General features: G+C 37.9%; 2 protein-coding genes across 6 annotated transcripts; both read right to left on the bottom strand.

Moving 5' to 3' along the window:
* Positions 1-153: 153 nt before the first annotated feature.
* Positions 154-5,544, bottom strand: stard14 (START domain containing 14). Its single transcript, XM_053506567.1, has 6 exons — positions 4,663-5,544; positions 3,709-3,856; positions 3,163-3,266; positions 2,875-2,992; positions 2,373-2,425; positions 154-1,446 (listed from the first exon to the last, which is right to left on the bottom strand). The coding sequence occupies exons 1-6, from the start codon at positions 4,849-4,851 to the stop codon at positions 1,240-1,242; spliced, it is 819 nt and encodes a 272-aa protein (XP_053362542.1). The 5' UTR covers positions 4,852-5,544; the 3' UTR covers positions 154-1,239.
* A 1,306-nt stretch (positions 5,545-6,850) lies between these two features.
* Positions 6,851-13,415, bottom strand: rab41 (RAB41, member RAS oncogene family). Of its 5 annotated transcripts, XR_008361282.1 has the most exons (9): positions 13,230-13,415; positions 12,070-12,128; positions 11,276-11,329; positions 10,773-10,878; positions 9,610-9,721; positions 9,173-9,266; positions 8,742-8,835; positions 7,756-7,822; positions 7,385-7,450 (listed from the first exon to the last, which is right to left on the bottom strand). XR_008361282.1 is itself a non-coding variant. In XM_053506565.1 (8 exons), the coding sequence occupies exons 1-8, from the start codon at positions 13,306-13,308 to the stop codon at positions 7,386-7,388; spliced, it is 636 nt and encodes a 211-aa protein (XP_053362540.1). In that variant the 5' UTR covers positions 13,309-13,415; the 3' UTR covers positions 6,851-7,385. The 5 variants fall into 5 exon arrangements, 4 of the variants coding, with proteins under 4 accessions (XP_053362540.1, XP_053362541.1, XP_053362538.1 ...); XM_053506565.1 differs by lacking the exon at positions 9,173-9,266 and having other exon boundaries at positions 6,851-7,450; XM_053506566.1 differs by lacking the exons at positions 9,173-9,266; positions 10,773-10,878 and adding an exon at positions 10,070-10,175 and having other exon boundaries at positions 6,851-7,450.
* Between the last annotated feature and the right edge of the window lie 1,665 nt (positions 13,416-15,080).

Here is a 15,080-nt window from a genome sequence, read left to right as displayed (position 1 = left end):
AGTACCTTTCAGTAAATCATTTATGCCCTCCTGCAGAGAATCTGTTATCAGAGAGAGTTTCATGGGCAGTGTGTTTATTACCAGACAAAGATGCCATAGTGTTTTACAGATTATGTATGTTTGTAGGATGTATTGTGAAATAAATAGTCTTAATAAATCTTAACTGATTGGTTTATTTTTAAATATCCTTGTAATCTTTACAATCATATCTTGAGAACATGTTAGATGCAGTACACTTAAAAAGAAATAGATAAAACTATGAGCAACAAAGAAAAATATTCTATTCTCCTTTTTGTGTACAGATTAAAATTAGTAGGGAACATCTACTCCTGTGACAAAACAATATAAAGGGACATCACAGTGTTTGTGTACACAAGATAATACATTATTTGTCACCAAGCTCTTGCATTTGTGTAAACCAGTGTTATCAGTCTTACCCTTGCCTCATGCCATGCATGTGTTTATGTAAACACGTGCAAAAAAAATATTTCCAGACATTTGCTGAGTAATGCAAGTCAGAGCATTAAAAAAAAATTGTATCTTACAATAGCTAGGAAGCACTAATCCAAAAAAAAAGTATACAAGTAATAAATAAATCTGCCATGATAAACATGTCATGCAATCATAGCAACACTAATCGCTAAACTTCTCGACAGTCATGGAAAATCAAGTTCACTGTTCTACGACACTCAGACAAGGTGTACAAAAAAAAAAAAAAAACTATAGAGGTCTCTTGAACTCCCTTCATTAGTCCACATAACCTTCTTACTGTTCCGCAGTGTTCAAGTTTTATTAAAACAGTTAAAGAGATAAATAAAAATCTTAACACTTTATAATTTAATAAAATAATTTACCTTTTTGGAGAAAAAAAAAAATACAACCCATTCACTTCCCTTCATTTAAAAAATTTAAAATTAAAGCATTTAATCTATTGCCAAAACATTTTCGCTTGACTTTTCCCCCTTTGAAAGAACAAACTTTCCCACTTTTTAATTTCAACTGATTACATGGTTATAATCCATGCCCAGTCTTTAAATGATTTTGCATTATGTAAAACTATGTGGCAAGTACAACTTAATGCTATACCACAGATTTATACCACAAGGTCTATAACCTTTTTTGCTCTTCAAAAAAAAAAAAAAGGGAACCAATACGCCTGAACAGCACCAACTACGTGACAGAAACTGGAAGCTTAAAAGGTACTGTAAATGTCCATTTCTTCAACTCATTAGCCATCTTTCAGCTGCTATCCTCGTTCTCTGCGGCATCTCGAGTAGAGGTCTCGTCCACATTCTCCAGTGAGTCTGCCCGTTGGATGCTCAGCTCAGCCGGGTCCATCATGGGAAGTTCACTCTGGATAGGGTAGAGCCATGGCTTATGTTCTGGGGAGTTCTGGGCCTTCCAGGCAGCGTAGTTTTGACCCGCCTTATACACACTTTTCATTACCTGCACAATGACAGAGCAAGGGAGGGACTGAGACTGTAGCACATACAACAATGAACACTAGTTAATTCTGTTTGCTTAAAAGGTTGAGTAAGACCTATGACATTGGAATCTTGCTTTTCAGGACTTGTCTTGACGTATATGGATTACAGCTGAATTTTTTTTGGGGGGGGCTGGGGTTGACTAACATTTTAACTGATTTATTTCTTTAATTAGAGGATATTCATGGTACAGTTACAAATAAACACAGACCTTATCACCTTCACAGTAGCCATCATTTTATAAATTATTATTAAATCATGAACCAAGATTAAACTTGAGTGTGAGAACTAACATTTATGATCTTAGTTTGGTCAAAAACATGAAATGCACTTTCATCTAAATATTTTTAGATGGCAGTAGGAATGCAGTCATCTTAGAAACCAGACAGTCAGGTTCAGCTTCATTGTACAGAAGTTTTAGAAACCTACTGGACAAAAACTTGAGATGAGTCTCTATAGATACGGCCAGTCATCAAATGCATGGAAGGTTTCGAGGTGATTGTACACTTGTTGTGAAGTGCCCAGGCAAGTTACTCCCATTCTAGAATTTTATAAAATGTCTGTGTTACAGATTGTAGCACGGTTACACTCAGATCCATCACTAGTCACACTGACATGCCATTATTTATTAATATTCAGCTAATGAGTTCAGCGCCTGGCTCAGCAGGGAAATAAAAAAATGGCAGATTTTTTTTTTCATGGGGAACTGAAAATATGGTAATTGAAAAAAAGCTTTTGGATAATTATGTTCAGAATTAAGAAACACACTACTGATGAGCCTAATCTAACCACACACTGGTTCTTCTTCAACCCAGTTCACACCAGAATTTTCAGAACGGTCAAACCAGGCTAAAAAGGAGAAATTAAAACAAATTAAAATGTACTTACTCTGGGTGCTAGGACCTGAGTTGCCTTGTTTACTGCCCACTTAGGAAGAGAACCTATTGAAAGAGATCATTAATAAGAGACATGGTCAATACTTGTGGCCAGTACAAAAACTCAAAGTGTGATTACTGTTTTACAGATAGTTTAAACTAAACGTTTAAGTAACATGATACAGCAGCAGAAGGGCAAGTATTAAATTATCTGGTTTGCGGAAATGCTAAAATACCTTTATACAAAAACGTATATTCATGTGTTCATCATGAACAAAATACCAATGGTATTTTAAATTTATTTTTATACATTTAAACTTTTTTAGGTATTCTTGATCAAAGCGCTACCTTAATTTGATGCAAGTAAAATTTTACGATGACATCACACAGACACTATAATCCATTTGCTTATCATAATATACAATCACTCATATTAAACTATACAATGCTCAATTCTCTTTATACTCGCATGCAGAACGTAAGATGTTTGGACAGAATTAGAGATTTCATTATACCTTTAGGATCTGCTTGCGAGAGATAAATGAAGGTGCAGCTGTTGGGCCCTGTTGGTTTCACCAGATAACCTGTCAGAATAGAGACAGCTCTCACCAAGTCTTTACGTTGAGGGTATTTCTGTAATAAACAAGAACCAACATGAACCACTCATCTAGAAAAACGCCAACATTAAATTCAGTATGCAAATTTTAATCTTGCAAACAAGTTAAACTACAATATAACGGCAACATTAAAGTCTGTAATATGCACAGAGAGGACAAAGATTTATATAAATTTGACCAACATACCGGATGCTTGACAGAGTAGTTGACAATAATGTATTCATCTTCAGAGGCATGCCAAGAGCGGACGGTAATTACGTCTCGGTTTTTCAGTGGTTTAGGACAGATCCCTGTGGATCAAATATAAAATGCTCAAAACCTTTTAAGAATATGGGCCATATTTTTCAACTTCTAATATTTAACAAAGGTTACAGAAATTCAATAAATAGTAGTAACAATAACACCACCATTAATTAATGTGGTCTTTATACAGGACACTGGCTACACACAGAACGGATATTTAAAAATGAAATGCATTTTTTTTTAAAGGCACTACCTAAAAACACTACAAACATTTATGCTATACTGTGCAGTGCGTGTCCTTATTTTTCAACAGAGATTGAGCACTATAAGTTGGGGGCGTTTAAATGGGTCACTGGCTGAGAAAGCTTGCAAACCCCTGCACCAGCATGTGTGGCATGATCATGCGAGTGACAAAGTGACCATACAGACATGAAAGAAACATACCAAAGCATAAAGTGATTACAAGATATTCTGTATTATAAGACTCACATGAATAGTAGCCCACATCAGCATTGGGGCCGAGGCGGGCGATTTCAAAGCTCTCAAGCATTGCAGGGTCCCATGTTTTTCTATATTTGTTGTCATGAAGAACATCGTACATGGTAGCAGCGGACACGTCGTTTATAGCTATCTTACACTGTGTGGAGGAAAAAACAATCAATTAAAAATTCACACAAAAATTATGCACATTACACACACTCATAGACCCGTCTATCTGGAGATGTATTTTTTGGAAGCTGGCACAAGTAATCAAATTCAAATTTTATTTTCACGTATAAAGTTATAAACAGTATGATACGAAGTGAAATGCTTAAACGACTGCCGATGACCTAAAATTTTAAAAGGAGTTTTCAATAAGAATATAAAAGTATGAAATAAGTTTTTTTTTTTTTTTTACAAATTAGAAATATAGAAAATTAAAGAAACTTTTAGCTGTAAACTAAAAAAATACATTATGTACAATTAATAAAATAAAATGGAATTGAAGGGGAATACAGAAGCCAGGCGAGACATGAGTTAGGCGATGTGTAGAATAATGTGTAAATTCACAGTAGTAGACACCAGAACAAAAAAAAAAAATTTAAAACATTCTACAAATTCATTCAATACATTTTATATTATACAAATCATACCCAAGGCAACCTTTTCCAGGTGTTGCTAGTGTACAGATACAAAGCCCCTTGTCCAGTTTGGCAAGTGGACATAATGACAAGTATTACTAAAACGTTTTTTTAACTCCCCAAGCCTTCACTGGTGTTTGTTTTTAAAAAAAATATATCTTTGTAAATGAATAAAACTCACAGCAAACTCTAAGAACTGTGGGGAGACATTTAAGTGTTCTGATCTTCGGCAAATGTCGCTCATAAGGTTGTAAACATATATAAAAATACATACAAATTAGTTCAGAGGTAAATTCAACCTTTCTACACTTAGGGACCTTACCTTGACTTTGTGCACTTTGGAGTAGTGGTTTTTGTTCCCTTGAGGCGAGTTGTTTAGAGGAGGCACTTCGACCCACACCTCCATGCCGTTCTTATTGTACTTGTTCAGCCAGTTCTCCGTCGCCAGACACTGTCTCCTAAAGTCAGAGAAAGACGCCTCACCTGGGATAATTTCCGAGCCAAAAGACATGGCTTAAAGTGGACCTAAAATCTCCAAAACAAGCAGCAAATGATCTGCGAGTGCTCTTTTCTTTAAACACTTTCACACGGTGCTGGACACGAGGCGACAGACTCGGTGTGTATCCTCCTTGTCCGAGACGCTCAAGTTCCTCACGCGCTTTCACTGTTCCGCTGGTTATCACGACTTCCGGGCTTCACACAGGTGTAGACTGTGACACGCAGCTAGCACTGGATACAACACACTGAGGCTTCTCACGACCTACAAAAAAGAACTTTACCCAGTCTGCAGTGTAATGTGTCACTTTTATGGGTAGACTACGGCCACTTCTGACTTCCTCCTCATGTAAGGCGTGTCCACTGAGTTTTGATGTAGTCAGTGGGTGTAGTCAGTGATACTGGCTTACGCACCAATTAGCTCGAGTGTTTGCGTTCCGGAAGTAAACTCGCGGTGATCTGTGAAGCGCTGTGCGCTATTCATCAACCGAAACCGACGGAGAGGAACGGCGTACAGGCGGACTGATAAGACTGAGGGATGGCCCTGTTGGAGAATTACCCAACTCCACTACGTTACATTTTATAACATACTTTTACCTTTTACACAGCTTTCCTCGTTTCAGCTGTGAGGTATACCACACATTTTAAAGATAACGTACTTCCTAGACTTCTGACCTCATGTACAGTATCAATCACCCCCCCCCCCATTTCTTTAGAAAATGAAATAAATACAATCCTTGATCATGATTAACGCCTGGTGAAATATCTTTATTTCATGTGATACACTTCAGTGTTTCTTTAACTTTTTTTATACAGCAGATAATGCATTTTTTCCACATAAATTTAGCTAAACACTAGTAAGACAGCATATTTCAAATAGACAAACACTTCAGAATAGCACACAGCGGAGTATTCAATCAGTGACAATAAGTGTACAGCTGTTCAGGAGAGATGTTTCTTGTAATTAAATACTTACATACCGAAACAATGTCAAATGCTAGTATTTTAAAATCAAGCTTACTGCGTAGTGGTGCTGTCAAAGAATGTACATTTAAGTGCATGTACACGACTACAGATCAGGCCAGTCAGGCTAGATCCTTCAAAACTACACACAGAGCATACAATCGAGAGAAGATGAGCATAGTGAGGAGAAATTTACACAACCAGGTCTGTGTGATACAGTAGCCAAAGCAGAAATGCAAGCCATAATTCGACTGTTTCCCAAAGTGTTTAATAACTGCCATTAAGGCCAAGCACACAACACATGTTTCTGTTCTTAGTGAGATAAATAAATTAACATATAAAACCAACAGTCTTAAAACGAGCATTAGCAACACATGGTTAAACTCCTCAAGACGTTTCTCTACACTAAGCAATAGCTGTGCATAAGGGGGGGAAAATCCACATACTCAACAGAAACCTCTACAGATTGATGCAAATCAGCAGGCTTCTCTCAACCACAATGTCAGGGTGCTTTTTTTCTGTTGAAACCACCCTTAGGTAGCATGCTGATCCTGCAACAGTTTACTGAACACAAGGGTGAAAAGAGCACAGACACCAGATGCAGCTGCTAAAATTCAGTACACCCACTAATGTGCGATTAATTTCCTTGCTTTCAAGAAATAATTAAGGTATTATCTAGGTATTCATAATTTACAGTTCTCTATGTTTTATAATTACAATTTATGGGTACTTATAATACATGGTGTTTCTTTAAAGAACTTTTTCAAATTTATATCCAGAGTTTTTCACCCCCATTTAAGTGCATTTAAATTCCATGCAATTTATAAATGAGGTGCGTAAAAAGGGAGAGAGAGTCTGACTGGAATGCAGAGGTATTTCTAAAATGATCCTATTTATATCAAGTCTTCTTTGGCCAACACCTATACCCTGAAACAAAAGACTCTAATAGTACTGATCCCTAATGCCAAATTCATTAACATTCAATCAAGTTTCTTTTATGTTTCTTTTTACATATGATGAAACTTTTTGCTCTCACAATCCCTCATGTCCCTCAATATCCTTGTCAAAACTGCTGTCATATTAAAAAAAAAAAAAAAAACTTAAATCCACCACTTAAAAAAAAATAATTAGTTCATCAATAGACAATGCTATTTAGTTTGCCTTCACTTTTCTGTTCACTGAAATAGCAAGGCATTATGAGATGAGGATCTTGGTCCAACATAAGTAAGTTAGGGAACCTGAAACAAATTGACAACAATGAGCGTGACGGCACTGATGCTCAAAAAAAAGTGCAAGAGCAATTGAGCCGTGTCAGTCTGCAATCATACACAATGCCATGCAGTCAGGATAGATATGAATCCAATGAGGGTATAACCTATGCTTAAATTTCTTGACTGTTTTTCCTTTAACATATATATATTTTTTTGATAATCTGTTTTAATACAGAATAATAGCACATCCACACGGTTACTCCGAAAAGTCACTGAGTCAAGGGGAAATAAAAGGCTCTGACTAATGGCACACGGCCACTGAGAGACAAGCTGTTGGTGAGGAGGAGGCTGAGCTGGCGTGAGTCTGGAGCGGTTACTAGCATGAGCAGCTGCTCTCGGTCACCGGCAATTCTGGAGATTTCTCCAGTTTGATGTCAATCACTGAGAGAATGCAGTTAAGGATGGATAAATCATTTTAACAGAAAGTCTACAGCTTTAATAAAAATACATACAAAAAACCAACAGGCTTCACTTGAACCAAAAGTAACCATCAGTACTCTCCATAATTTTTGGTTTGTTAATTTTTTTTTTTTACATCAGAAATGCTGGTCTGATTTTTTCGTTTGCCAAAGTGATCGTCAAAAATTATAGGACAACTGTTTCAGTACACCGTGAGCACAGATAACACACAGGGTATCAAATGCATAATTGCACATATGCACAATTAGAGGCATTTTAAAGGATACTGTCCTCCTTGCTTTTCTCTGGTGCACTATCCATCCCAGGCAAGGCTGCAGCAACACGTCTAAACAGCTGTACGAAGCGAAAAATTCACCATTTTATTTTACAATATTAAATACAAGCTACATACAGTACATCTCAATATGAATTGTCTTGTTTAGAATATGTGTAATATGGGAACTAGGGATGTCCATAGGTACATGATAGCAGGTGTCTGTTATGCACAAAATCCGCTTTAACACCAACACTTCCTCGAGTCACGTTTCAGTGCAGAGACGCACCATCATGATGTGCAAGACATCATTTCCCAAAGATATTACCTACATCTTTATTAAAAGTCTTATCTATATATAATTTACACTAAGTGTAACAAGTAAAGGTCAATATTTAGCAACAGTTTATTATTAATATGTACAGTGATGACTAATTAATTAACTTAGGCGCTAGTTTGAATTTTAAAGATGCTAGAGTGCACTACAGTCTGAATATTCAGCAAAGTCCTTATTAAAAACATATTTCCATTCATTACTTCTTTATCAAAGCATGCAAGTCCACAAAAAGATACTTGATTTCACTATGTTAAAGATGGTTTTCTTTCTCCTTACCCATAACGCGTTTTCCTTTCCTTAATGCTTAGAGGTATTTGAATAGTAAAATTAAAAAGAATGTTTAAAAATGTCTGCATAACCTAAAACCCTGCTATCTAAGTAAATACTTAGGACTTCTATTGTGTTTCACTGAGCAATTCAAGCATGCTGTACTAACATGCAGAAGACCCTCTTGAAAAGCAAACAAACCAAAACCTACAAGCAAGAGCAAAGCAAACCCAACTGTAGGCTTTAGCACAGTCCTTTTGCATATGAACTGTGGAGAAAGTGTCAAAAAGCACTGGGTGAGGCTGAAAGGGACAGCAAAACAAAAGCAAGTGAAAAGTAGTAGTAGAAAGGGTTGGCTGATGGGCTGGGCTTTTCTCATTTCATTGAGTCGATACCTGTTTGACATTGTAGCCAGTTTTTGCACTGGTTTCAATAAACATGACATTCAGTTCCTTAGCCCTCTGCTCGCCCTCCTCCGTGGTGATCTGTCTGCTCAGGTCCGAGCAGGGAGGGTGGAACATAAAAAGAGAAGAGGAAAATGCCAAAAACAACAGGAAGGAGGAGAGAGAAAAAGAGAAACACTAAACTTTAGATTAGTAAGAGAGAAAAAAGGAAAGATTAGTTTTCCTATATTAAGCTTTTAAAAGCTGAGAAACGGCAGTGTGAAACAGGAAAGAAACAATATCAAAAAGTAAAACAATGATCATTAGAACGTTCATACAAAAAAAGATATCATGACATGTGGCCACAACAGAAATTAAGATCTTATGGGACGGTGGCAAACACGATCAGCTCCTTTCTACACACTTGCGCTTGTAAGACCCACCTGCTTGACGTTATAACCAGCCTTGGCGCTGGTCTCTATGTACATCACATTGAGCTCCCGTGCTTTTTTCTCTGCAGCTTCTACTGAAACTTGCCTGCCATTGTCCAGTGTAAAGGGAGAGGATGAGGAAATGGTTCAAATCATAATGGAGAATGGAAAGACAGAAGTGATAAAAGGGAATGAAAATAAATCAAATCAAAAGGTCATATCAAAGAAAAATTAATTATGATTAAAAAAAGATTAACATGACTCATAATTGGTGATGAAAATGAGCCGCGTCAAAATCATAACAGCAAAAGAAGCAATTAAAATAAAATGAAACACTTAATAAACGTAACACATGAAGCCTTTGTAGCTGGAGGCTGAGAGGATGAGAAAGACTTTTATAAAATGCTACAGCTGTCTAAATAATAAGATATTTTTTATCATTGCCATACCTTTTATCAGCCAAGTCTGTTTTGTTGCCAACCAGCATTATAATGACATCACTTCCTCTCTCTGTTCTGACATCATCTATCCATTTTGAAGTTTGCTGAAAAGAGTTAAGATCTACAGGAAAGAAATATAATTTTCAGTTAATTTTTGATAATTTATTTCAGCTTTGATTAATCACTGCATAACGAGTAAAGCATGCTTTTAGAGGAAACAGAGAATGTAGACTATTAGTAGAAAAGTTGGGTGAACAGTGAAAAAAGCAGTTTAGGTGGAGCATGAAATCCTGACAGGCTGAAAATTTTCAATATGTTTTGTGTAGTGTAAAGATTAAATTTAGTTTATGTAGTATATTACATGTCATGCTTTAAAATTAATACCACTATAATTCAGACACTATCTGCTAGACTATGCTAGCTTAGGGTATACAGAGCTCTGCTGAGCAAATGAGTGGCTCTGACTCACTGGTGATGTCATACACCACTACAGCGATAGTGGAGTCACGGATGTAGCTGGGAATGAGGCTACGAAAGCGCTCCTGGCCTGCAGTGTCCCACAGCTGCAGCCGAACCTGAGGACCCAGTCAACAGCATGCAAGAGAGAATAGCGGCAGCGAAATGATGAGTATTCAACAAACAGAACAGATTGGAAGAAAGCTTGGTTAAAAGAGAACAAGAAATCAGAATCCTGAGGAAACAAATCTTTATAACTGGGCCAGACGCACAGTTCAGTGTATCAAAGATTTCAAGATGTTAAAAGGAATCATTCCATGCAAACAAGCAGTTAAGATTTCAGTAATAAATTTATTCATTCCTGTTCCTGGCAAGGCGTTTTTAGAAACAGCACTCTCTGTGCTAAAGTAATGCTGGACACACTGCTCTGTCATGCATGAACACTATCTGGGTGTATGGTTTTGCTGCGCAATTAACTTTTGGCTTTCCCCTTCTGAATAAATGCTTTTTCCTTGTTGTTACTCTATTGGACACTGAAATCAATTAGCTTGTCTAAACAGTTTGGATGAAATATCTAAACTTCGCACAGAGAGACATTCTGAGTGGTCCAACATACTCAAAAGCTATGCGAGTGCCATTGACCCCAGCCAGCTCCCAAATCTACTCCACCATTACCACAGGCATGATGAGGCGAAGCAGGAGCCCCAGCTACCTACTTGCTATATCATAGACCACCACAGCGGCTGCTGAGTCACGAATGTAGCTGGGGATGAGGCTACGGAAGCGCTCCTGCCCTGCCGTGTCCCACAACTGTAGCCGAATCTATCAGCATCAAGTCACAAGAACCCCATTGGGCAAATAGCCATGAATGGACAAAAACACAACCAAACCAAAATGAAAGACTAAAACAAAAAGGCATAACACAATGGCAGAAATAAGGTACATGCAGACAAGTGAAATTAATGAAAGCAGGAATGCCCCTGCTGTGTTGTTCTACAGTATTAATAAATAGCCCAGTTTGATGTATATGAAAAATTAAGCTGTGACATGCCATTTACATGCTATTATTTCCTCTGGGAAAATAGTTAATGCTTTAAAAAGTCAGCATGTGTTTCAGGGTTGGTAAACAAATCAACATCTGTGTCATGCACAACATTACAGAGCAAAAATTGACATGTCGACAGGTATGAAAACATTATAAAGAATGAAAGCTGCTTACCGTACGATCTTCTAGGTACATGGTTTTTGATAGAAAGTCAATTCCAATTGTTGCCTAAGAAACAATTGATGAACTATAACTATATACTACAATAAATATATTGAAATTATAATATTGCAACACTGTTTTATTCAAAAGCACAGTACTGTTATCATAGACTCATCAAAATATGAGGGGCAATTCAAGTCAAACAGGGACTTCTGATGAAATTCTTCATAAATGAAAGCATTCAAGCGATTGTCATTCAAGCATCTTAATGGTGCTGGCGTTTTAATGGAGGACTCATGTCCATAAATGATGATCCGAACTGAAGTGGCTCGAAGCCCACTGCAGTCGTTTATTGTGTGTCAAAATAACTGCAATCTAAGTGTTTTTTTTTATTAAATCATGCAGTGCTAGTCACAACTGTTTGTTAATTCTGCAGAATCAAAAGTCCCAGATTGACTTGAATGCTACTAGTACTACAGGCTACCTAGGCAGGTAAATCTTTACCATTTGTAAGGCATCAAAGAGACAACTAGGTGCATTTTATTATTATTATATATCTGAAGACTTGAAATATGATAGAATAAAAAATAAACAATGTTTAATAATATACTGCTTAAGCAATAAACCGTTTTTTTTTTTTGTCAACGCAATATCATTTTAACATGTAATATTGCATGCTTACTCCTACATGTATTGGTATTCAAGCACAAGCTTTTCATAAAATCATGCTTAATACAAAACACTCAGGATGCTGCTGTGGTCACTTATTCACTATCTGCAGTAATGGATGTGTATTTCTGTTGTACCTGGTAGGTGTTATCAAAGCTGTCATACATAAACCTGGTGATTAGAGAAGTCTTCCCAACTGCAAAAACAAAAAATATATATAAACACATTTATTTTAAACCGTATGCAATGTTCTTTGCGTTCTTCCGCGTACACATCATCATGCAACACAAAAGCATGAAGTCACTGATCAGGGGAACATTGTGTGGACACGAGTCGCTGAGTTGGCAACATGGGTGGTGTCAGTTCTAAGCTGAGGATCATTTTAATAATAAAAAAAAACATGTTACGCGATTAATTCATCACTAATAAGTTGCTTCGAAATGATGAAGGCAAAATGGAGATGTTGTGTAATGTGAAATGAATCACCCACCGGACACGTCGCTGATTAAACCACTAAGCTAATCATGCTAGCCACCAACTGGCGATGATAGAAATCTAACTGCTTACGGTTTAGCAATCACCTGTAGCCAGCTAGCTATACTGGAATTAGTCTTAGCTAATTATAAACGAATCCTATCTGGCTTGCGTATTTAGACGTTGTTTTTTTTATAAGAACATATTTATTACCTGAATATAAGATAATGACATGCATGTTTTACATCGTGATACCATTAATCTGATCTGAACTGTTGCTAACTAGCGTTAGCTATCTGCGTTGTCTGGGAACTTAGCAAGCTAGCGAGGGCGTTTAGCTACCTCTGTTATTTCACTGAAATAAGACTTCGCTTTGGATACCCTCCCTGTTAACGCAAATATATCACAAAGGTTTACTGTCACACACCCTGAAATTTAATAGCGAGTCATATAAACTATTTAATATTTCAAATTAAAGGAAATGTCGGACGTATGTGGGCAGGGTTAAACACAACAAGCAATGATTAACTTTACAGAATTAACGTAAACATATTATGTTTGCACATTATACCAGGGGCTTATTAAGTGTATATGAATGATAATAATTCTTTGGAATCGCGGAGGGTGCTTTTAACTGTTCGGAGGCAAATATTTACCCATTTCTACCCCTATGAGGCCTCGAGCTAGCTAGCACACTCGCTAATGTAGTCCCGGTTGTCAGCTGGAGGAGCATCTTCTCTCTCTCTCTGTCTCTCTCTTACTCGGCCTGTCCAATCTACACTGTCTCCGCATTGGGGAATATTTCCTGTCAGAAGCCACTCACCGCTCTGCTCGCCCAAAAAGACGAGCTTGAACTTTCGCAGAGGATTGCCGAACTCTCCGCCACCGGTGGTAGTAGACATATTTATCAAACAAAACAGACAGCGACTATACAAGACGTGATTCAATGTGCAGGCGAAGGACACTGTACAGCCCAGCAGCAGCAGCTTGAAAGCCAGATGATGATTTTTGCGCTTTAGCACCACATAGTGACCAAAAACTGAAATACATGTGGTCTTTTCAATATTTTTAACTCTTAACGTACCACTTGTGTTTCATTGGATTTAAATTTTAACATTAAATGTACACTATTTCACCGAAGGAGGCAATGGGGACTCACAGCACCAAACAAAAGCCTTTACACACTTACTACAGGCAATTTAGGAACTCCCAATTAACCTAATCTATGCTCTTTGGACTGTGGAAGGAAACCTGAGTTGTTGTTAGTTTTTCATCTATCCCATCAAGGGGTCGCCACAGTGGACCACAACTGGTTTTTACGCCGGATGCCCTTACAGATGCAACCCTCCCATTTTATACCCAGGCTTGGGACCCAGCACTGCGTTCATTTGACATTGGGTGGAAATTAAACCCAGACCATTCGAGACTCAACCCTTCTGCATGGCAGGTGAGAAACCTACCACATTCACCAATGTGGGAGGAAACCAAAGTATCCAGAGAAAACCCACCAAGCACAGTGAGAACATGCACTCAGACCCGAAGATGGGACTCAAACCCTCAGCCCTGGAGGTGTGAAGCCACAGTGCTAACCACTATGCCATCAAATTATTTAGAATGTCTCTAAGTGCTGTAGCTACACTAATCAACTAAGAGCTGTTTCAGCCGGACAACGCATCTGTGCACAAAGTGAGCTCTGTGAAGAAATGCTTTATAAAGGTTATGTAAGAACTTAAGTGGCCCCCACAGAGCCACGCGAATGAATTCTGATGAACCCCAATGCTGACCACACCCCAGACCGCCTCGCTTGACTTCAGTGCCCAACCTCAGTTATGGCTGAATGTTTCCACAGGCACACTCCAAAATCTAGAAGAGTAGTGGTTATTTAGTCCAAGAACTAAATATGGAATGTTATGTTCAAAATGCACGTTGTTTCATTTCACTGTGTACTAACTGTATATGGTTGTAATGACAATAAAGCCTACTTGAACTTGAACATACTGTATGTGATGATCAGGTGTCTACAAACCTCAAACCTTTTACAGTATATATACACTATGTACAGGGGGTACGGAAAGTATTCAGACCGCCTTACATTTTTCATTCTGTTATATTGCAGCCATTTGCTAAAATACACACAGCACTCCATATTGACAGAAAAACACAGAGTTGTTGACATTTTTGCAGATTTATTAAAAAAAGAAAAACTGAAATATCACATGGGCCTAAGTATTCAGGCCCTTTGCTCAGTATTTAGTAGAAGCACCCCTTTGATCTAATACAGCCATCAGTCTTTTTGGGAAAGATGCAACAAGTTTTTCACACCTAGATTTGGGGATCCTCTGCCATTCCTCCTTGCAGATCCTGTCCAGTTCTGTCAGGTTGGATGGTAAACGTTGGTGGACAGCAATTTTTAGGTCTCTCCAGAGATGCTTTATTGGGTTTAAGTCAGGGCCATTCAAGAACAGTCACAGAGTTGTTATGAAGCCACTCCTTCGTTATTTTAGCTGTGTGCTTAAGGTCATTGTCTTGTTGGAAGGTAAACCTTCGGCCTAGTCAGAGGTCCTGAGCACTCTGGAGAAGGTTTTCGCCCAGGATATCCCTGTACTTGGCCGCATTCACCTTTCCCTTGATTGCAACCAGTCTTCCTGTCCCTGCGACTGAAAAACACCCCCAC

This window comes from Clarias gariepinus, chromosome 10, assembly GCF_024256425.1.
Source record: "Clarias gariepinus isolate MV-2021 ecotype Netherlands chromosome 10, CGAR_prim_01v2, whole genome shotgun sequence".
Lineage (NCBI taxonomy): Eukaryota > Metazoa > Chordata > Actinopteri > Siluriformes > Clariidae > Clarias > Clarias gariepinus.
The sequence above is the reverse complement of the archived record's forward strand: the minus strand, read 5'-3'. Positions and strand labels throughout refer to the sequence as shown.